At 27.4% G+C, this 24,129-nt stretch overlaps 1 protein-coding gene across 1 annotated transcript; it reads right to left on the bottom strand.

Annotated features, from left to right (window-relative positions):
* Positions 1-24,041, bottom strand: LOC107443160 (ATP-dependent RNA helicase DHX30). Its single transcript, XM_043043021.3, has 14 exons — positions 23,668-24,041; positions 21,582-21,707; positions 19,026-19,159; positions 17,835-18,009; positions 14,186-14,472; positions 13,163-13,404; positions 12,327-12,537; positions 11,132-12,052; positions 9,972-10,180; positions 9,208-9,301; positions 7,983-8,133; positions 5,570-5,789; positions 4,302-4,491; positions 1-358 (listed from the first exon to the last, which is right to left on the bottom strand). Exons 1-14 carry the CDS (start codon positions 23,825-23,827, stop codon positions 50-52), a joined length of 3,429 nt encoding a protein of 1,142 aa, XP_042898955.2. The 5' UTR covers positions 23,828-24,041; the 3' UTR covers positions 1-49.
* Between the last annotated feature and the right edge of the window lie 88 nt (positions 24,042-24,129).

Below are 24,129 nucleotides of genomic sequence, written 5' to 3'. Positions count from 1 at the left end.
TAAGAGAAAATATATACTTTATTTACTGATTTAACAATTATTACAATTATCATAAATCTTCCGAAACTAAAGAATTATTTACAAATTTATAAATCTGTCCTTTTGTAAAAGGAACTTGAGGACTATTTAATACTTTTTTCAACAGAGGAAAAACTTTGTTGTAGAAAAGTGAAATTGCTTGATCACATTTTTCTGATTTTGTAGTTAGAGAATGAATATATATGTCAAAAAAGCAATCCAGCTTTGATCTGAATTGCATAATAAGTTCAGCTTCCTCTTTGGAGCAAGTAAAATTCAACTTTTTATGTTCATCTAACATAATACATACATTGTCACTTTCTTTATGACTAGATGGCATCTGTTAAAAAAAAGTATATTACACTTTAGAAGATATGCAGAAAGTTATTTTCATTACTTTAATAGACTTAAAAACAAGAATTATGAAGAGAAATTTTCACTTTCTAAGTATTTGACTACAACAAGAGACTGCTTTTCTGTAATCCAGTAATCCACAAAGTTATGACATAACTTTTGTCATAAAAACATTATTTAACACAATTTACATAAGTTGAATATATCAAAATAAGTACATATTTTTATGCGTTTTTTAAGTCTAATTAATAAGCTTATGAAAAATTTTCGAATTTTAAATTTTAAGGAATCAAAAGGTTTTTTGGAATATTATAATAAAAATATATATATATATATTTAAAATAACACAGATAGTAAAATAAATAGTCTAATATCAGGGGCAAGAAAATGCGCATTTATTTAACAAAAGTCGTCCACTGATTATTCAAAAATTGATTGTAAATATTTAATATCAATGTTTAAAAGTAAAGTAAAGCATTCCCACAACAGCCCGTTGTGGGCCAGGGGGTTATGGAGGTTAAAGCTTCACAATTTCGTGACCAAGGGCATGATTGCGGTAATGTGGTCAGCACCGTGCACAGACCGTTTTTACTTCCCAGACAAGTTGGTACCCATAGATCTGAAGTTGGGTGGGCTTCAAGTCGCCACTGGGGATCGAAGCCTATTTCCTCACTATGACATTTCAGGGCCTTAACCACTAAGCAATCGCGGCTCATCCATATTTAATACTGAATACTGAAAAAAAATTGGCAAAACAAAACGCATAGGAATTTAAAAGAAAATTAATAGCTATGTAAATCATCTTCTTCCTTTTTCGTTACTGTATCGAATTTTTGCTAAATTTTTGAATTTAGTTTTCTTGATTTTTTTTCCTACTTAGCAAAATTTGCTAATGAGTACTGTTAAACAGCACTATGCCTTTCAAAAAGAGGTGGAAAATAAATAAGTTGTTAAACAATAGTAAGAGAAATAGCACTTAATAATTATTCAAACTTCCATGGAATTTTCCTCAAAAATTTAAAATAATAAAATTTTGATATATGTAATTAAGAATTTAATTTAAAACTGCACGTTTGTCAGATTTCAAATTTTTTAAAATTTAGTTTTATTATTTATATTTAGCTTTTAGATTTTCTAGTTAAAACAGACAAAATATGATTTGGATAATGCTAAAAATTTCTTTTAACATAATTTCCACAAAAAACATTCATATAAATATACAAACAGACAAATGCAAAATATTTAATTATCTTTCAAAAACTGTGAATTGCAGAATTGAATTTAATTTTGTGAATTGCATGTGAATTTAATTCTTGAAAAGAAATAAAAGTATTTTGACTCTAAAAATTATTGCTCGGCTGTTTCTAGAAATGTGTATGGAAATTCTAATCTCAAATGATCAGATAAGAGATATATTTAATTTTTAGTAAATTTTAGAAAAAGAATGAGATGATTTTTGAAATTGAACTGACCAAAATAGTTGTTGATAAATGGAATAAACCACTATTTCAATGAGTAGATTGCTTACAGTGAAGATTATGCATTTAAGAAATAAATTTACAAATTGGAAATGCAATATTTATATTTAAGAATTTTTTAAGACCATGTAAACTTTGATTATCTGTTAACATAAGTTGATTTTTTCTCAAACTTAGAACACTATTTCTCATTTATTAAAGGGATATAAAAGATGATGACACATATGATGCATTGTATAATCTAAAACACTTGAAATTTTAGAATCAATATTCATACTGGTGATTTGAGAATTCAAATGATATGCTTATTTAAATGCATTGACTTAAATATATGTTACAAAATGCAACACAGTGTGCCCTAAAGTCCATAATTTTTTCAATCTACGAATAGAATTTGTGATATAACTATAATCTTATGTAGAAAATAACTGCTTAATAATTTGTACCAATAAATTATAAATAGATTAGTACTATGGCATAATTTTGAAAATGAACAAGCTCAAATGAGTAAATTTAACTATCAATCTAAATTGATTTTTCATGTATTGATGAAAAGGGGTTGATTATGATGACACACTATTAAGGTGATGAAGAATGGTTCATAAAAAGTTTAAAAATTGAAGTAAATGACTTTAGCTGCAGATGATTGTGAGGGTAAATAATTTAATTAAAAGATGAAATATGTTGATAAATCCAGAACTTAAAGAAAAAGGTAAAAAAGTCTATTTGCGGAAAAAATATTCATATGACATCAGCTGATGATGTTCGATAAAAAATAAATTACAGATTAAAAAACTATGAAGGCTGTTTTTCTTTAACCATTAAGTTTTTATTATGTCAGGAGCTTCATGTAAAAATAAATGATGCATTTTTAAGAAAAATAGGTTTTAAAAATAAAATGTTCAACTTTATTAAATTGAAAAGAAATATGACACAAAAGGGAGCAGCACAACAATAGAATTCCTCCTGTAATAAAAACAGAAATGCAAGTGTAATAAGATGCTAGTTTATCTCTTGCCAAGGGAAGTTAAGAAATCTATGCATTGGCTATGAATTGTTGCAAAATATGGCCAAGGTCATTGATTAAAAGAATTTTTTCCATTTTTTGGCTTTCAAATTTAAAAATAAAGCAGTTATGAGAAATAAAAAAGACTTTTTAATAAAAACAAAACATTAAATCAACAAAGCAACGGTTTCATGAATTCAATGCAAATGATTAACACAGATGTAGAAAGTAATCAACTCAGAGATTTGTTTCTGTTTGCATGTTGCCAAAAAAGAGATTACCAATGTTTTGTATAAAACTAAAAAAATAATATATATAAAGAAAATTACTAATATACATTATATTAATAATTATCCTTCATTGAGAAGAAGATTAAATGTAATAATAAAGTTTTTATATGATAGAAAATATGTTATGCTTAATTGTGTAGGGCAGGGAGGGGCAAACTTTTTTGATCGAGGGCCAAAAATCGAGAAAAAACAGTTTGGTGGGCCAAGTCAAAACTTCTAAAAAAAATATGATATACGTTTTAATTTAGATATTTGATGAGATTAATGAAACTGGTATTTCATTTCCTTATATTGGTTCCAAGTGAGATGTGCTAATTTTAAGGAACGAGGCTAACAATTCTAGTTGTTCAAACGAAAAACAATTCTAGTTGTTCACATGGCACTCTAAATCAACTTTGGGTTTTTTAGTAGCTTTTTTGGGGTTAAAAAAGTTTACAAATAAGTCAAAAAAGCACTAACCATTTTATAAATTTAATAATTTCACCATTATTTACATTACGTGTGCAATTTTTCCATACCCAATAAATGTTAGAACTCACGCCGGCAGAAAAATCCACTCGTTGGAGCTCAAAATGCGCAATCTGCCATACGTGAAGTGCAATTCACCTACAGTAGATTCCATATGTCTGCTCCTCGAGAAAGACAGACCCTCGTTGGAACCAATCTACGTCTATTCTATAAAGAACTTCTACTTTCAACATTTTACCAATTGAAGCTGTCTGTGCTAACTATTTCCATCAATTTATGCTTTGTAGAACAAAAATAGAGAAAGTAAAAAGGTCATCAAAACTTTGTAAAAAAAGAAAGAACAAAAAAAAACTTTAAACAAAGTAGACAAGAAAATGGAGTTAAAATTCTTTCTGCGGGCCGGATAAAACCTTCCGGTGGGCCACAGTTGGCCCGCGGGCCGTAGTTTGCCCATCCCTGGTGTAGGACAACCACTATCTGAAAATTTTGAGCATCCAAGATAAGTTTAACTTCTACAACAGTATGCATAAACTTCAGATAATCAAGTTTCTACAACACTTGTACCCATGACTTTATATCCCACCTTTACTTAAAATTCAAAACAAACAATAATTTATTTTGCAGTGGGCTGACTTTACCGAATACTGACTTAAATAGCTAAGAATAATATATAATAATTTCACTTACTTTACAGACAGTTAACTGCTTTCCAGACACAAGAGGAAGTATAATACCAGGGATAGCGGACACTGCAGAGGTCATCATAAGTCTACGTGCCTTTGATTGCAGAGCAGAAAAATAGATAAGCCATGGACTGGGCAGTTCACTCTCATTTGAAGCAACAGACTCTTTCTGTATGTAACCTTTTTGTCCCTTCCTAAATGAAATTGAAAAGCTTATTCTGAGGTACATTTTAAAATCAGGTTGCATTCTGTATAACCTAGCAATAGCTAATCTTCCTCTAAAGCAACACAACTTTAATGAACTTTTCTAAATTCTCCTATTGTTTCAAGGGGGGTTTTATGTTTTGTTTTTAACTAACATGGCATTGTGTAATGTTTTGACAATTATCTTTTTTACTCTTATACTTTTACTCATTTGCTAACAAGCAAATTTTCTTTTAGAGAGGCTGCCCTTTCTTTAATTACCAACAATTGTTGTGAAAAAATAAAATGCAATAGAAAACAATGGAACAAAAATTTTAAAAAAATTTCCAAGTAAAAAATAATTTAGGTAAGAAATTAATTATTAGACTATTATTTATTGATTAGACTATTATAAATAAGAAATTATTGACTGGACTTATGAAAAAAATCTCGTCTCTGAAATATTTAGAATGCAATAAAACACAAATAACTACATTATAAAAATTAACTTGATTACTTTTTTCCACATATTTTTTGTTTCCCATTAAAATAATTTTACGTAATTAAATATACTACTATGAAGCCAACAGTTATTGAACCCTTTAAATAATGATGCAAGTTAAAACTACATTCATAATAAATATTATAAGATAGAATTTGCCAAATTGTATAATAATTTGCACAATTGCAATTGCAAAGTTAAATAAAACTTCTGACTGCATAAATGTGTCCAATATTTATCTAGATAGCATTTTAGATAATTTTCTCAGTATAGAGAATTTTTTAAATTTAAAAAACACCTGAGGAATAACTATAATTTATTCTTTTATGTGGCATAAACTGTACGAAAAATTATATAAATATTTTTATGAAAATAAAGACATGCAGTAGCACATAAAAATATTTTAGGAAAAACAAAAGTATATTTATAAATCTTACATTTTTAAAGCAAAAATGTTGAGAAATGGTTAATAACCAACAAAGATTATGAGTTAGGAATCAAACATGTTTGGAGAAATGCCAAGCAGTAAAAAAAATAAGAAATTGTATAAATAAGTCAATAAAAATTAATGAATGCAAACTACTTACAGAAGAGAATAAATGATAGCATCTTTGTTTATTCTGTTTTGGGATATTTCACCTTGAAGAACTTTCATAACATTAGGATGAAATGCAACAGCAAGTGCAGCAAAAATGCTTGGAGCATGGTTACTGTTTTCATTACACTTACTTTTAGGATCACAAAAATCATCTTTAAATTCAATTAGTCCAGCAGTATGTAAATTTTCAGCAAAAAGAGATTTTAAATCTAAGAAGAAAAAATAATAATAATAATACTTAAAGAAAGTAAAATAAATAAAATTAAGTTTAATTAAATATTAATTTTCACATTTGTAGAAAGGAAAATACAAGAAACAATATAATAAATAAACAATCAATTTTGCAATTAATATATTTCCTCTCTGCAAGTTACTGAATGTTTAGTTCAATTATGAAACACTGTTTAAAATTTTTAAAAAAAAACTTAATAGATCAAAAATAGCTGGCTCAATATAATAGATAGACTGTTATTAATTTCAAAATGTTTTTATCAATACATACATAAATCATATAAATAACTTATTTTTTAAATGGAAAAACTTTTAATCCTATAAAGAACATTTTCAGCTGAAATATTTTTCAAATCACAAACTTCTCTTCTTTAGTATTACATGAAAGTCCTGTTTGCTACTCTATAGGACACAATTATATTTTAACCTACATTAGAAGGTTTGTGTAAACGTCTATGCATTTAGCAACTAAACTTTAGCTCCATACTTTTATGCTGTCCTTTACAATGGTCATTTGATTTAGCAAAAGTTTTACAGAAGTTCTTTAATCCGCTTAATGTTTTTCTGTTTGCTTTACAATGCATTTTAAATTCATTTTGAATAGCGAAAGAGTGACACAACTACCTAGAATCTTATATTAGGTTGTCCTGATCAATTGTCAAAAAGTTAGTTAAATACATTTTTTTAAAAGTCAAAATATGCATAGTAGATTCTGCATGATGCAGAAATTGATATTAAGTCCCATGCACATTCATTAGATTAAAAAGATTACACATTCTTTGTAACTTTCCTTTGTGCAACAATGTGCTGTAAATTTTTATTCACTCTTGTGAATTGAGAGGTCTCCTTGAGAGGTTTATTTATGAGTTAAAACATGCAATATTCACATCCTGACTTCTGGAACTTGTTAATGCTTAGACTTTGCAGTAATCTGGACATGTTTATTTACATTTATAGCCTAGAACCAGTTTATTATTTTTAACCCTTTGAACCAGATAGGACACCGATCTTACTATATATCTTTTTATCTGAAGCTCCTACAACAAGCAAAAATATATTTCGGCTCTTTTTTAATATGAAAAACCGTCTAATAGTTACCAAAAAAATCTATTAGATTACATTTGTACCAAATTATAAAATCCCCCCCCCCCAAGAAAAATAGTAGTTTGAAATTTTTTTCATTCATACTTAAACCTCAATTTCACAAAACTTGTTGAATATCAAATATTTTTTTACAATTTAGTCACACTAACAACTGCAATGATATTTTAAAATTATATAACATGTTTTTACTTAAAAAGGAAAAAAAAAATTCCAACAATGACAATATTTTTGCTTCATCACTTGATTTTACATTTTACTGAATTTCCTTTGTTTTATCAGTTTTCTCTTCCAAAATGTCTCCTGATGCTGTAACCTCTTTTAATATTTCTGATTCTTCTGAATCATCACACACTACAGGATTATTATCTATGGTAACTACATCTTCATCAGCATCGATTTTTTTCGAATTAATTAATTTAGCAAGCTCTTTTGAATTCTGTGGGAGGTTATTCTCATCTGTGCACACATATCCTACAAATTTACTTCCTTAAGAATGGATGATTCTAAATGGTTCAAGAAATGGTTTACAAAATTATCCCAAGAAAAGTCTTTAAAACTTGAAGTTCAAGAAATATATTTAAATTCTTCAGAAATTATGAAAAAATATTGGGTAAACAAGAATATTTCACGAAATCAAGGGGCGCCTAAGAAATGTATTTGTCTAAAAGAGGTTTTAGTTCTACTATCAGCATAGAAAAACACAGGAAATTTTGAATTTTGTGGGACATCAAAGTTCGTAATTTCAAGGATTGACTGCATAACATTGCTTTGTCAAAACTTAGTTATGAGTTCATTGTGTTTTTATTTTTTTTTTGCAAACTCATGATATAACCATCTGATAATGTAAATAATGTAACCTTTGAAAAACAAGTGTTGTTATATAGAACAGGAATTGTATCTCATATTAAGCTCTTTAAAAAAATTCCTTCATAATGTAAAAACAAACTTTATAAAAAAGAAATTTCATAAAGAAGAAAAAATTATCTTGGTAACTAAAGAATAATCGCAAAAAAAGGAATGTTAAAGAAAAATAACAATAAATAGACTTAAAAAAATAATTATATTACCTGATATTACATTTAAACTTTGTTCATCTAGGAAATTCTGCTCCATAAACTTAGAAAGGTTAGAATCATTTTCCAGTCTTTTCCATTCATCAAATATTTTAGCTAATGCTAAGTGATCACTTAGCATTAAATTATCAAAAGATCTTTTTATCTGGAATTAAAACAGAAACATTAATAAATTGTATTCATTTTTACTAAACTTTGTAATTAATATTCTTTGTTATTCAAGCTAAGCAAACTTTAAATATATCAGACAAAACACACTGCCCTTCTGTAAGAGAAAAAAAAAGAAATAAAAATTTGATGCACAACCATTTAATAAATTATAAGAGTTAATTATAAGTTATAATTATTAGAAGAAAGAAGGTTAACTGTTCACTGCATTTTAATTGCACCACAGTTCAAGAGTGAGGTCTTCCAAACATAAATAAATTGGACGTAATTCATTTATTGTAATAAAATATCTGATTCATGAAGAAAACTTTTTGGGAGTAGGGCACAAGAGGTTATTTATTTATTTATTTTTGAAGAAAAGGTTTGATACATTAACAATTCTATCATTTTTAACATGTTTGCTTATATGCAGAGGAAATATGACCTTTTATCAATCTGATGTCAAATTTTTTAAAGTTATTTGATAAACTAATAAAATGTTGATAGCTTGAAGCCCACTAAGCTTCGGATTGGTGGGTACAAGCTGGTCTGGGAAGTAAAGGTTGCCTGTGTGCAGTGCTGACCACATTGCCACAATCATTCTGTAGGTCACAAAATTTAGGAGCTTTAACCTCCATGTCCCCTCTGGCCCACAATGGGCTGTTGCAGGAATGCTTTAATAAAATATTGAAGAGTTCATTCTATTCAAATGTGTTACAATTCATGCACTCAAAATAAATATTATTAATATTAAAAGAAGTATATTCCATTTCAAGTAAAATTCCTAAAGTTATTTTAAAGGTTAATTTTAAAATTTGTACAAGAACTGAAACACTTAAATTGCCAATTAAAGTTAACTTACACAAATTAAACAAAAAAAAAACTTTCAATAAGTGAATTTGAAATCTATAATGCTATCATTTTTTAAGGCATGTTTAAAGAATGTAATGAAATGATAAATCAGTAAAAGCAAATTAAATATGAAACAAATTTCAGTTAATTTGTAACAAACAACAATAAGAAAAAAAATTAATCAAATGCAAAATGCTTACATTTTTATGAAATTACTTACATTTTTAACAAGAGATTTATCTTCTAGTGTATTTAGGAATGGTTCTTTACCAAGAGTTAGAATTGAACAAATGGTCAAGACAGGATCAAGACATCTATTTAAAAATATATATTACCATTACTATCTATTCTAAAATAAAAGTATCAAACACAATAATTGGAAATAAAATGTTAAATTGTTACTGTTTCAAAAAATATAATAACTTTAAAAGCAAAATAATTCTTTTGTTATTACAGTATACTCGCAATCCCTCAAAGTTGAAGGGACACTAAAAAATTTCGAGAAAGCGAGCTTTTGAGATAACTAATTCAGAACTAAATATGTTCTATAAAGTAGAAAAATATATTCTAAAATAGTACTCTAAAAAGTAGAGTCAAGAAATTTAAAAATAATTACTAATAAATATGGATGTAATGATAGTTGACTATATAAGTCTAAATAAAGTAATGATAATTTTATTTTTAAAAGTAAGATAAAAATAATTATGAATTAAAAAGAAAATAATTGGTTTACAATAAACTTACATTGTGATTTTCTGAAAACATTTCACATAACAAGGTTTTGAGAAGAAACTGTTCATCATAGGAATTTAAATTAACATTAAATGTAATGTCAAAGTGAATATATTTTTTAGACATAATGAGGTTTTCAAGATATGGAGAGTATACTGTATAAGAATAAAACAATATATTATAGAAAATTTCAAAAAGCTATTTAACTAAGAAAGATTAGTTATCTAAGTATAAAGAAAAGTATACTTCTACCTTAAAAATGTTGCATAAACCAAAGCAACAGACAATCTAGGATGAGTTCCGAAATTGACTACAACTTTTCCCAAATCGGTTAATTGTTCATTTTTATCAAGTATACCAACAATTTGAAGCTCCTCAACACCAGCTTGTACAGATGGTTTGCTAGGTGCATGCAAGGCAGATGAAAGAAAGTCTTCAGCTTTAGATTCAGGGCAATAACGCTGAATAGAGAGGGTTATATTTATTTTACAGTGCAATCTACATTTGAATGTAAGTACAATAACTATAAATAAAATCAATACATTTATTTTGTAAAATAAAAACGTATATGACAAAAAGAGCACAAAAAATTGCTGGTAATGGAAAAACTAGTTTTCATTATGTCTAATTTTATCAAGTATAAATTTTGTTAATGCAAAAGAGTATAATATGGAGAAGTTTATACTGCTGCGACTGCTTTAAAAAAAAAAAAATACATCTTTTTCCTCCCTACTTTGTAACTGTAACCACAAATAGTTTATTCAGATTTCTGACATTAAAATATAGAGTAACACTGAATCTGGAAAATATGCTTTCTGACAGACAGGAAGGAGAGCAGGTGATATTAATGCTAATTTTACTTTTATGTAAGCTGCCATATTTTAGGAACTAATCAAACAAACCAAAAAAAATTTCGCTCACAATTATAAAACTTGTTTATTAAGGATAAATCCATGGAAAAAATAATTTTTAATAATTATGTCACAAATATTTAGTTATTAAATAATAATTATTTCACAAATATTCAATTTCATAAATAATAGTATCAATTTATTTTTAAATGCACTAATCTGTTAAAAGCTTCAGTAATTATATTATCTTCTCTAATTAATTAAGTTTTCAGACTAGTTCTACACATAATTTCTCCACATTTTTTAAAAAAAAATGCTGTTTATTCAAAATAAAAACAATTAGGAATACTGAAGTTAAAATAAATACAATAACTAAATTAAGATATAAAATAATTTAAAACATAATTTACAATAAAGAATCACATTATCAAGAGGAAGTGAAGTTAATGATAATGGAATGATAGTTGATGATGATAAATATGAAAAAAGAAAAACTACAGATAAGAAAGTTGAAGTAAGTACAAAAACAGAATTAAGATATAAAATACTTCAAAAACATACTTTACAATCAAGAATCACACTCTCCAGAGGCATCCTTAAGAGTTCAGGGAGGGGATAATCCTCCATCTTCATCAACACCTTTCTTGTAAACAAATGATAACAAACACCAGGCTGAACACGACCAGCTCTTCCACTTCTTTGCCGAACATTGGCCTTTGTTATCCACTGAGTACCTAAAGAAGCAACTGCCTGCTCACTATCAAATGATGTCTCTTTATGAAGGCCAGTGTCCACTACATAAACAACATCATTTACAGTTATTGACGTTTCAGCAACATTTGTGGCTAAGATGATCTTTCTAACATCAATGGGAGGTTTATTAAAAAGCCTCCTCTGTTCTTCATGAGGCAACCTTGAATGTGCACAGCACACCATCAATTTGGATGGATTAGGATGATAAGTTAGAAGCTTGTTTTTTACATTTAGAATATCATTCCAGCCAGGTAAAAAACACAAAATGGCACCAGGTTTCTTTAATTTATCAATATGACTTAAAATGTCTACCACTAGATCGACATCCAAAATGGGATCTTTCTTTTCTAAATCTTTTTTATATTCAATTTTGTCGGTTAACAAATCATCTAAATAGTAATCTCTAACAGGGAAGCTTCTTCCAGGTACGTGAATCACTGGACAGTTATTAAAATAATTAGAAAATATAACAGTGTTAAAAGAAGCACTCATAATTATAAGTTTGATTTTATTATTAGTTTCAAGTAGCCTCTTTAAAAGGATTAATAGAAAGTCAATTTGGATGCTTCTTTCGTGAACTTCATCAACTATAACGTGACTAACACCTTCAAGATTAGGGTTGGAACATAATTTGCGAAGCAGCATACCGGTTGAGCAATAAAGTATGGCTCCTTTTTGTGAAGGTAACATTTTATTCAACCGAACTTGATGCCCTACAGTTTCACCAACCTAAGGAACAACGTTAAATGAATTAAAAATTATAGCAATGCCTTTATCTATTAATACTTTCATATTACTTTAGAATTGAATCAATGATTTTTTTTAAAAAATAAAACAAATAATACAGATTTCAGTTTTTTATTAATGATATAACTGGAATATTGTTTGTATGTCCTTAAAACTTAAGAGATCAAAATTTTAAGTACAAAATTTAATCAATTAAAAAATTCTACAAAAGTCACAAAACAATAAAAGAAAACATAAAAATTTATTTACTTGTTACCTTTTCTCCTCTTTCTGCAGCAACTCGTTCAGCCATAGATATAGCAGAAATTCGTCTTGGTTGAGTAACAACTACATTGCAGTGTGCACCTTCCATCTTGCTAACATAGTGATCAAGAATAAATTGTGGAACCTGAGTAGTTTTACCACATCCTGTTTCTCCAGAAATCACAACAACTTGATTTTTATTGACAAGTTGTATGATGTCCTCCCTGTAATATTAATAATATTCATTTCATGAAATACGGTAAAGTATGATTAAGTTTAATAATGTATTTCATTTACATCAAATGACTTTTGCTTCAAAACTAGAAAAAAAGGTCAAAAACTGTTTGCCAACTACTTTTACCTGAAAATAATAAATTAATCATTTATTAATTTTGTAACTGAACAAGCCCATAAATTTACAGTATATATTGGGTTTCTAAAAAAAGGACCAATGGTTTAAAAAGTCAATTAAAAAAAGGAAGAAAATAGAAATGTATGGTTTTCTGTAGTCTGCTTAGGAAACCAGAATTTTGACTCACTAAGTTACAAATTTCAACTAAGAATGGGCTTATAACTGGAAAAAATGATAAAACTATGCCCTTCAGCAACAAAATTAAAATAGTCACATATATATTTCAGTTGGAATGGTCTAACATGCTGTAGAGAGTTAGTCTTTCTTGTCAGTGGTGCCATTTGTTAATGAACTTTGAAACAAGTTTTGAAAGTTGGTTAGAAGAAATTCTCTAATTACTTTAGTAGAATATATCAAACTATAAATTTTTCTTCTCTCAATTTTTTAGTTGATTTTTTAAATCATAGACCGTTTTCGTTAAACAAAATATAAGTTACCTTTTATTAAAAATAGGTAGCTGCAATCTTGTCGATTTTATTTCTTCCAGAAATGGATCCTTGCATTGCATAAGAGATGTATTTTTATCAAACATTTCTTGACATCGTTGATGGATTTCCTTTTCTGAAATCTCTTGCATTGGCTTTTCGGTAATTATATCATAAATCACAGAGTTACTGTCTTGACACATTTTATCAGGTGTTTCATTAAATATGTCATCAGAGAAAACTGTAGATCTATCCTGACAAAACAACAAATTAATAATTTTAGCAATACTGAAAAAGTTATGTCCAGAAATATATACATATTAATTATAAAATAAAGAGTCTTACAATATAAATGAGTGTAGATTTCAAAGTTTGAAATTCATGTAAGCAAATAAATTAAGCTATTTTTAAAACCCAAAGGAAAAGCCTGATATGTTAAAAAAAATATACCGCAAAACAAAAAGATTGTAAACACTTTTATGAAATTTCACAATGCTTAAATTATAATTAAAATATATGCTAGTAATCTAAACCAACTACATAACATAAAAACCAATGGAAATGTCAAGTGATATGTATATGTTTAAAAAAATATTCTGCAAAATAAAAAGATTATAAACACTTTTATAAAATTTTATAATACTTAAATTATAATTAAAATATTTGTTATTAATTTAAACCAACAACATAAAATAAAAAAAATCCAATAGAAAAATTTAATATATAAATGTTACATTAATATGCCACATGATATAAAGACTGTAAACAGTTAGTTTACATTTCATGAAAGTTAAATTAATCTTAGAATATTAGCTAGTGATCTAAGCAAACTATTTAATGTAGAACAAAGTCAAATAAATAGCACTTCAAAGAAGAATATTATCTTTCAATAAGAATAAGAATTCTTTATTTGAAGACTTTTTATAGAACTATTGAAGAAAAAATACTTGATTGAAAAAACAGATAGTTAATAATAATAATAAATTAATAGCATTTAGGTTTTTTTTTATAAATACAGCAATGAGAAGAACATACATTTAAAGATTTAAACATAGAATTCATTTCATCTTGCAACTCATGAGGAATAGAGAGAGAATATGGAGACGAATGAAGTTCCAAAAGTTTCACATCATCATCGCGTGAATACAGAACCAATCTTTTCTTCTTATTAATAAGTCCTAATTCTTTCAGCCAAGACAAAGCTTTGGCAGAAACGATTCTTTCAGCATCCCTTAAACGTCCAGCAAAAGCTTCAAACGTCTTTGGTTCTGGATAAGTCAAAGCAAGTTCCGATCTCCAGTATTTCTCTTTACCAAAAAGACCTATATATTGCAAAGGAAAAGAAAAAAAATAATCATAGTTCAGTTAAGAGAAAAATAAATATACACATTTCATGCATATACAGTGAACTCTCTCTACTACGATATCCGATACAACAATAACTCTTTCTATTACTATAATGTTTCGTGGTCCTGATGAAATTGCATATGAATTAATGTTATCCACCTCTCAATATTGCGATATTCGTTGAACCCCTGTAAAAAGATTCTTTTTTTAAAATTTCAACCTTATTTTCTCCATTATTATTGGCTTTCAAATAATGTGAAAAATCTTATTTTATCATATTTTGCCATTCTTCTCAGTCTTTTTTGACAAGAAAAGACTCACTGCCGTTTATGTACTTATGTTATTTCTTTTCAAGACAGTAAATGGCTTCTGTATTCATGTTTCAAAACCCCATCCTTGAGGTACATAGACCACCCCAAGACCTTCCCTTCTTAGAATCGCCTCCCTTATCTCTTAAGAAGTCACTGATGTAACATTCCTATCTGATTTCGTCCCGCAGTGGACTGATCGTTAAGACACGGTTCCCAGCAGATCACCGAAGTCAAGCATCACTGGCTGCGGTCAGTGTGCGGGTGGGTGACCACTTGGATCAGTCTGCGTAGGGACCGAGGGTGTGCGGTATTGGTCCTCGTTAAACTGTTCTACCGTAAAGTGCTCGATTTTGCGTGCAGGTCGTTGGGCTACCGAAGCGGGGGTGCCATCCCCTCTGCAGAGGATCAAAATTGTGATGGCATGCCTTCGGATCATCCCCAGGGATGTTTCCCAGACCGTCGCCAATAGCGCACTGTGCAGCTCTAGTGCGACGTAAATGAACTAATACAACCCTATCTGATTTCATATTTAACCATAATTATCACGCTGCAAATTAAATTTTCACATAATATATAAATAGATTTATAGTTAATACATATATAACACTAAAATTTAAAAAAAAAATCTCATTGTGTCCCCAAAGTATGTAGGCCTTCGATATAATAATATATCCCTCTACAACAATGTATTTATTTGGTCTCCAAAATTTTGTTACAGCAAAGTTTTACTCTGCAATACATTAGAAATGGGACTTAAGATGAAATTTTCATGAACTTTTTTACTACTTTCAAACAAACACTTAGTTTATTAAGTATAAAAGATGTAAAATTTATAAGTTTTAAGTAACTACAGCAATCTTCTAATTCTGCTTGGTTGTTTTGCTTTGAAAGACTAACACCACTAATTGACTTTCATTCAAAGATTTTGATTTTCTTTTTTAATTTTTGTTTAAACCAACTTGGAGCGTCAGTCGGTGCTATACCAGGCATTTTTTCCTGATGGATAAAGTGAGAGAAATGTGAATAGAGTTACTGTGGCAAACTTACTGAATTTCAATGAAACACAGAAAGACTCTATTAGCAAAAAGTAATATTCAATGTATCTGAAATGTATAGATTTTTAAACTTAATAAATTCTTATAGATTTACAAAGAGGTTTTTCGATTGGGAATTGTACGGATGATAAAATACTTGAATGTTTGCCGTATTTGACAATTCCTCTTAAACATTTCTGATTCACATTCACTTTTAGATTTTTCTCTTTGGTTTTTGTTTCTCAGGATAGCAATAGAAAAATTTTTAATGACTATTTTTCTTGTTTAGACATCAAAGGTCAGGGGAGAAGAAATTAATTCACAGCTAATATGAAGACATCATTTTTTACTAGGATGAATGATCACTCACCAATGAACTGAATAACAAATAATTTGGTAATCGGTAAATCTCGCTGAATACCGAAAAGGAATGAAATATTCTTGAAATCCAGTCCTTCATTAAAATACAATTAATAAAAAATAAAATTAATAAAAATATCATAATTTTCTTGCTAATAGTTTCTACTAAACTCAATTATGTGGTGTAAAAAAGAAATCCTCAAATTTAATGAAAAATTACCGCAGAGTTCTCCCTAGGTATAAAAAAGGGCTGGGTGCTTCCTCGCACAAAAGGTGTAATATTATGAAATAACTGAATTTGAAATTCAACAATTTTTAAATTACTCTCTTAAACTATTATCTATGCACATTTCAAAAAGTAATTCTCACTCACTATCAAATTAAGAGAAAAATTTGTAGTTTATAAAAAATAATTAAAGACATGATAAAACAATCTTTATGCATAGATTTTTTTTTTCTAAAAGAAAAAAGCAAACTTAACCTTAAAAGAGAAACTTATAAAAGTTCAACCAGTTGAGAATAATCGTAACAAAGTAAATATTTGTACTAGCAATCAGAATTAAACCTATAAACACAGATAATTTTACTAGAGTATGATTATCATTTAAACAGTGAAAATGGATTTGAATAAAAAGGCAGTATTTTTCAGGGATGGCAGCTTATTTTTACGAAAAGGGCACATTTATAGGAATCAAAGGGCAGGCAGGGGAGGGGACTTCTAAATACGTTTAGAGGGAACACTGGAAACCGCATTAATAACATTTTGATATCAGACTGTTTGTTTATATTTTGACATCAGATTCATTTCTCTTAAAATTTGCAAAATTTCATACTGTTTCATGTTAATGAAGTTATAGTATTGAGAAGCATACTCCGTAAAACTTTCTGATATAGGTAGTTTGACAGCTGCAGTGACTTCACTCTTTTTTTTCTTCCAAAAAATACTTCCACAAAATAAACATTCAGCTTAGTATAGTTATATACTCAGTATAGCACAGTCTTTTAATTGCAAAATTTTTTATACATTTACAAATTAAGTTTCAGTAGTATGTAATTAAACTGATAATTTTTTTTTAATTTGTTCAACATTTATATATATTTCTAACCAAACTATTATTACCAATTTACTGTCACACTTAAGTGTTTATTTTTTTTAATAAAAGATAAGCGATGTTTTTTTTATGAAAAAAATTAGTTCATTGGCGTGTTTTCTCTCAGTTTTTGCTACCTTGTTTGTACTCGGAAAAAGGAGCTCCATGGCGAGTGATAGAAAAATGGTTTTTCAATAACAAAAAATTCATTTAGATTTATTGAGTGAAGTTCTAAAAATTGCGAAATGGATACCTAAAATGATATATGTGCACAACAACTTAAGTTAAATAGAGGGGTAAATTTTTTTGATTTCAATTGAGTTTTCTAAAAAAAAAGTTGAGAGAGAGAGATTTGTAAATATGCCAAACTGCCAGACAAAATTTGTTGAAGAGGGAAAATTTTTAGGAGGTCACAGCAACCATCCATCCCAACATTACTGATTAACATCATGATTTTTCAATAAGTACTCTCCTATATCTATAATATCAGAGAAATGTAATATATATATGTAATATAAAGTATCGAAATAAATTTACCTACCATCAGTTTGTACTGTTTTGAACTTAGGGATATATTCTTTTTTTCCATAACGTGTCCAAATACGCTCATAAATATTACACAGGACAGATTTAGAATTTTCAACATTATTGTCATCAAATGCTACAACTTTTTCAGGGAGAACAGGATTATTGTCTTTGTCTAAAACACCTAAATCCTACAAGGAAAAACAAGCAATCTATTAATAATTTTATTATTTAATATAAAGACAAAGTTTTTGTATAAATTACAAAAAACTACAAAAATACAACAAAAAATAAAATACAGCAGAATACAATACAAATAAGAAGTCGATAATTCTTTTTAAAGTTTTTCTAGATATAATTCTATAAATAAACATAAATTCTAGAGTTTAAAATATTAGGTATGCGTCAAAAGTGTAAATGAAGCTTTCATTATATTGGAGTAGGAAAAATTGTACTGACAGAAAATATAATTAAACAGAGATCTTTAATTTTGGAAAACAAGTTTTAATATTTGTTTAATATATTTGCTACTATTTTATGATTTAAAAATATAAATGCATAGTGTGCAAAAAGAAACAAAAAAAAACTAACCACTTTGATTAATTTTTGATCTAAAGTTCAGATCTTTATGTTCTAGAACTTAAACTTAATTGCTCGAGGGGGTGACTTCAAATATGGTTATTAATATTACAGATGATATCTTAAGTAACTAAATCAGACACAAAAATGTACTTCTTTTAATAAACATACCTTTTTGGACAAATACGGATTTTTGATCTCAAAAATTTAAGCGGCAGCAGCAATTTGGGAAATATTACCCCTTAATGTTAATTTTACTTTCTGCGTTCTTCGCTATATCTCGAGAGCTTTGTAAGCAAATTGAAAACTTTCTGCACACAATTAGAAAATTCGTTTAACCAAACATAATTCCATGCTTTTTTTTGGTGCATTGTACAAAAAAATCATAAGAAGAGGCTTGCAAAATTGGTAATTTCAAAGAATTTATATATTCTTATGTTTATACAATATGACAGCATAAGATATCACATAAAGAACACAAGACACTAGTACACAAACTCGAGAACAATAACTCATAAAATGCACACATGGGTGAAATATGTTTTGCTAAATTATTTGTAAAAATTAGCTTATAAAATATGCTATTTTTAACAAATTTATATTCAAATAATAAGAAAAAAAAACTAACTTTCATTTTAAGACAAGCGAGTAGAAAAGATTCTTTTTCAGCATCAAGCTTCCTGCTAGCAATACTTTCAACTTGAAACTTACTAGGCCATGTCATATTTATTGTAACTTGCCACATTTTTTGTTTAGTTTCACCTAAAATGAAAGTTAAAACAATGATAAATTTACTAAAAATTATCAATATCAATTAATTATTAATCAAATATATTATTAATTTTATTAATTTAAAAAATAAATTAATAGCTATGCATGCTAAAAAGGTTTTAAAATAAAACTACACAGTAAACTTTAAGTTAATTTGTAGCTTTGAAAAAGTTTAGCCAGCGGTTAAACTTTTTTAAAGCCACAGAACACTCATGTAAATTTTTTCCTGATAGCATACAGCTTTATATAATCAAAAATGAGTTTCACTAAGAGTCATTTGCATGTTTTCAATAATTATTCATTGTTGGTTCTTTACATTAGGTGAACACAAATAAATAAACTTGTATTTTGTATTTTTTCTAAACTTTTATGGAATTAGTTTTTTGAAAGCTATTTAAAGCCTTGGTTTTATATTGTTTATAGTCACACTTTTTAAATGCATTTTTTATAAACCTAAATAAATTTAAGAAAAATTTTAAAAATTTAATAAAAAATTAAGTTAAGTGCTATGTGCAGGCTCATCAGAAAAATTATAAGGCTGACATAAAATCTTGAATATCACAAGTTAGATGCAATCAGTAACATCAATAACAATAGCTGAACAATACTGTGTATAATAAATATTTCTGTTAAACCTCTAAAAACATGTTTTGATGAATTTAACAAATCCCAGAAATGGTAAAATAAAATTGAGATAATGCACTAATTTTGAACTTGTAGCAGGGCAGAAAAAAGATATTTGTAAATACTGTGAAACCTACAGCACAAAAAAAAAAAAAAATATCGCAAAAATAGTATTATTAGTTATTACCCATGAGAATTATGATTGCTGCAAATCTTGATTTTTTTGAATTAGTATTAAGTAATCTTTAAGTAATCAAATGTTTTTTAATGATAATTATTCTTCAAAAATTTGTTTTAATAAACAAAGTAACGTGAAGTCACAGGTAAAAGTGAAAATACCGCTAAGTACTAAGAGCTAGTTGAAGGGAAAATTTATAGGCAGTAAAAAATTATAAGAGCATTTTGCAGTAAGCCCTCTCAATAAAAAATTAGTCAAACTTGCTATATGAGTCATTTTAATAATGTCGGAGTTCAACAGCCGCTCTTGAATAAGTGGATAAAAAACCATATACAATAATTTATTTTTCAGCCTAATATTACACATTAATAGGAAATAATAATTATATTTTAAATAAAAACAAACAATTTTGTTTTAAATCTATAGGTTACAAAATAATGAAAATATGTTATAGAATAATAAATGTGTATATGAGCAGGAATATAAGATTTACATTTAAAGATGCTTGTTAATAGTCAAGGTATTTTTTTCAATTTTATCCATTTAGCAAAAAAATTTACATTTAATACAAACTTAATAATTAGCAAAAAAATTTAAATAAAATATTTTTTAACAAAATGGCTGCATTTTAAACAAAAAATTATTTTAAAAAAAACGTTTTAATTAATAAAAAACAATTAATACAACAAAAAAAGCATATGGGATGGAAACTATATTAAAAATATGCATGTTGCTGTATTTGTTTTTAAATTTGATGAAAACTGAAAGAACTAAGATCTCAATTTTGATAAATGTAATTTTTCTCATTAAACTGAGTTTTGACAACAATTTTTAGAAAATGATTCCTAATATTCCATAGAGTCAAATACTCATTCTTATTTTTTATTTTTGTGAAATTTCTCAGGGAAAATTCTCCTGGGATTCTCACACATAACTTTAATTGCTTATTGATATTTAAATCCTCAAGAACACTTATTCTTTGTTCACCTACACCAAACGTGCCTTAGAACATCAGTAGAAGACTACTGTAGTAAATGTTTATGGTATAATCTTAAAAAATAGATATAAAATTGTACATTAAAATAAATCTTAAAATACTGTGATGGCAAAATGTAAAAGAAATGTTTTTTGTCATACTCTCTCTTAAAAAATGAAACTTTTGTTTTGTAAATAACACCAATTTTTTCAATTAATTTTACTCAAGAAAATTTCAACAGAGAAAAAAACCTCCCAAGCTCATTTTATTCATGTAAAATAAAAAAACTTAATTTTAAGGATAATAAAAAATTTTAAAAAATTTCAGCTAATATCCATAAAAATTTAAGAAAAAAACTGTTTAGAAGGATGTAAAATCTTCAATTGAGTATTAAATAGAAAAATATTAAGCACATTAGTAGAATATTACTTTTTTTTTCTTCTATACTGATTCTAAAGATAATGACTATTATTTTTAAAAAAATTCTTCCTAAAAGACAATGATAGTAAAAATTAAAACAGGTACAGTGAAAAACTAAGAAAAAGTAAAAAAAAAAAAACATTCATAAAGACAAGAAAGAAATTATATATGAATGAATTAAAATATACAAATTTATATCATTTTTTTTATCATACCATGTTCAATTTCTTGAATTGACACAGAAGGTTTAATGTTGGGATTTTGGTGAACAGCAAATGCTTCATTGACTACTTTCCACAGAGTTTTCTTTGGTTCTATTATTTCTTTAACAGATTGTTTATCTTCAAAAATAATAACAATATTAAAATATAAAGAGATAAGAAAAGTAAATCAGTCATTAGAAATACAGATTAAAACAAGAAACTTAATATAAGATTAAAACATCATTCTAATAATAAAAATTTTAGTTCAACAGGTTACGTTAAAACTATGATTTCCCTATAATTTTGGTAGATTTTTTATGTAAGTTCACTATTGATTTTTATGCCATTTTAGTAAATATTATCTATACATAAATTAAAAATATGGAGAAAACATGGAAAATAATAAAGATTAATGAAAAGAGAAGAAGACAAATTATTAAAATAAAATATTTTCAAAAAATTTTTAAAAATTTTTTTATTTAAAAATATATACGAGGGTTGTAAATTAAATAGTGGCAACTTAACCTTGAAACTCACAAAAGGGCGCGCATGCGTAAATAGGGTATGGGTACGGTGAGGTGGCGCTGTCTTCGATGTGTAGAGTGCAAAAAAAAGTCGATTTGCTTAGAAGGGTAGTTGTTGCGTGCCGTTAAAGTGAGGAGTTACGTTTCCATCACTCTAAAGCATGTTGTGAAAAGGCTTAATGATGAAAAAAGACGAGATGCTTGAATCCATCGTGCTACTGTCCTATATGGTAAAGCATTTGCTCCAAAGGCTTCCACTAATCCTCGATAGCATTCTGTTGCATTTTTGCCACGGGCAACCTTGTTGTAAGCCACGACCGCTGATCACCTTTTGAAAACATGCCTTAGAGCGATGGAAACGAAACTCCTCACTTTAATGCCACACAACAACTACCCTTCTAAGCTAATCGACTTTTTTTTGCACTCTACACATCGACAACAGCCCCACCTCACAGCTCCCATATCTAATTTGCGCATGCCCGTCCTTCTGTGAGTTTAAAGGTTAAGTTGCCACTATTTAATTTACAACCCTCGTAAATTAAAAAGCAGAAAAACAAAATAATGAAAAGATATAATCTGTTCATCAGCTCACACGATTATGTTTGCAAAAAGGAGTACATTCTAATATTGTATTAATATAGCCAAAAAATAATAAAACTTATTAATTTTCTTCGTTTTTCTCTTTTTGTCTTTATTGTGATATATATATATTGATCTGATAAAAAAAAACTCCATGAAACAAAAAATTTTAAAGAATGTTTCAGGAAAGATATGTATATTTTTATGAATGCCTATAACAAACGATAAACATTTTACGAGTAATTTTTGCTTGAGCCAGAATACGTAGGTAAATACAGTTTCATAGCTGCCAACGCATATAGGAAAAAATCCATAGATTTTACAAAATATTATAAATTTCATGATAACTGTTGAAAACTATACTAAATATTTAACGCATAGGGAATTTAAGGGATTTTTATAGTCATCAAAATTGAAAAACTGCAATATTTTCCAGTTATGATTTCACATTAATTGATCTTGAAATGTTATGCATTATGTTTATTCATAATTTTTAATAGTAATAGACATTCAATTCATCAAAGACAGTTAACTGAATTTTTTAAATGAGTCTCGCTTCTTAATGTATTAGTGATATTTATTTCAATATTCAAGCAAGCAATGATCGACATAAAAATTGCATCTTAAAAGGGATTTTTTTTTTTTTATTGAAACTTAGTAATTTCTGAAATCCACAAGAACCAGGAGAATTTTTAATAAACCAGTAGACCAGGAGAGTTGGCAGCTATGCAGTTTTTTAGTGAAGTTAGTGAATATGGAAATATGGTTTGATAATTATGGAAAAGTAAGAAGTGGCAATTAGAAATTTGCATTTTGCTGAAAGTAATTATTGAAAAATAAGAAAGATTTTTTTCTACAAGACTTTTTTTCTACATAGAAAATTTATAATAGTTCTACACATTAAAAAATGATAGTTTAATCACATTAAAAACTTTTTGGTTTTAAAATAATAAATAAACAAAATTTTTTAATAATTAAGATTAAAAAGTTAATACCATTTTCAAAATTCTGCTTGACAGATGAGAATGAACTTGAAAATGTGGGACAAACATTAAACTTGTTTAAATTATGGAAAGCGTTAAAATTTAAGCAAGAGAAAGATTTTGTATGTTCAACATAACTCGCAATTCTTGAAATTTTGGGCAAAAGTGACATATTTATCAGTTTCAAAAAAGGAAAATAGTAAAGAAAAAGATTTTAAATTATGATGAAATTCAGATCTGCATTTCACTCATGTTTATGTTTTCCAAAAAAATCTTAAAATTTCAACTTTAAAGATCTTAAAACACATAATAAACCGAAAAGGATTTTCTGTCATGTAATGGTAAAAGTTTTAAAACGAAAACTGAATAAACAGTTTGATCGGAGTGTAAATATTGAGTTTAACAGTCAATACTTCAAAAAAAAATGTAAGTTTGGGTGTATGCCACTAATGAACCTAAATCAGCGATATTGTG

The sequence above is a fragment of the Parasteatoda tepidariorum genome, chromosome 1 (assembly GCF_982258835.1).
Source record: "Parasteatoda tepidariorum strain Cologne lab strain chromosome 1, Ptep-v5.0, whole genome shotgun sequence".
NCBI lineage: Eukaryota > Metazoa > Arthropoda > Arachnida > Araneae > Theridiidae > Parasteatoda > Parasteatoda tepidariorum.
The sequence above is the reverse complement of the archived record's forward strand: the minus strand, read 5'-3'. Positions and strand labels throughout refer to the sequence as shown.

What these genes read in the sequence shown, in the direction of transcription:
- LOC107443160 (XM_043043021.3), bottom strand. Translation starts at nt 23,827, where the DNA reads ATGTCACTTTTGCCCAAAATTTCAAGAATTGCGAGTTATGTTGAACAT. An exon ending in TCGCTTGTCTTAAAATGAAA is followed by an intron (nt 18,010 to 19,025) that starts GTTAGTTTTTTT and finishes TTTTCCTTGTAG; the next exon opens with GATTTAGGTGTTTTAGACAA. An exon ending in AAGTTTAAATGTAATATCAG is followed by an intron (nt 5,790 to 7,982) that starts GTAATATAATTA and finishes TTTTCTTCTTAG; the next exon opens with ATTTAAAATCTCTTTTTGCT.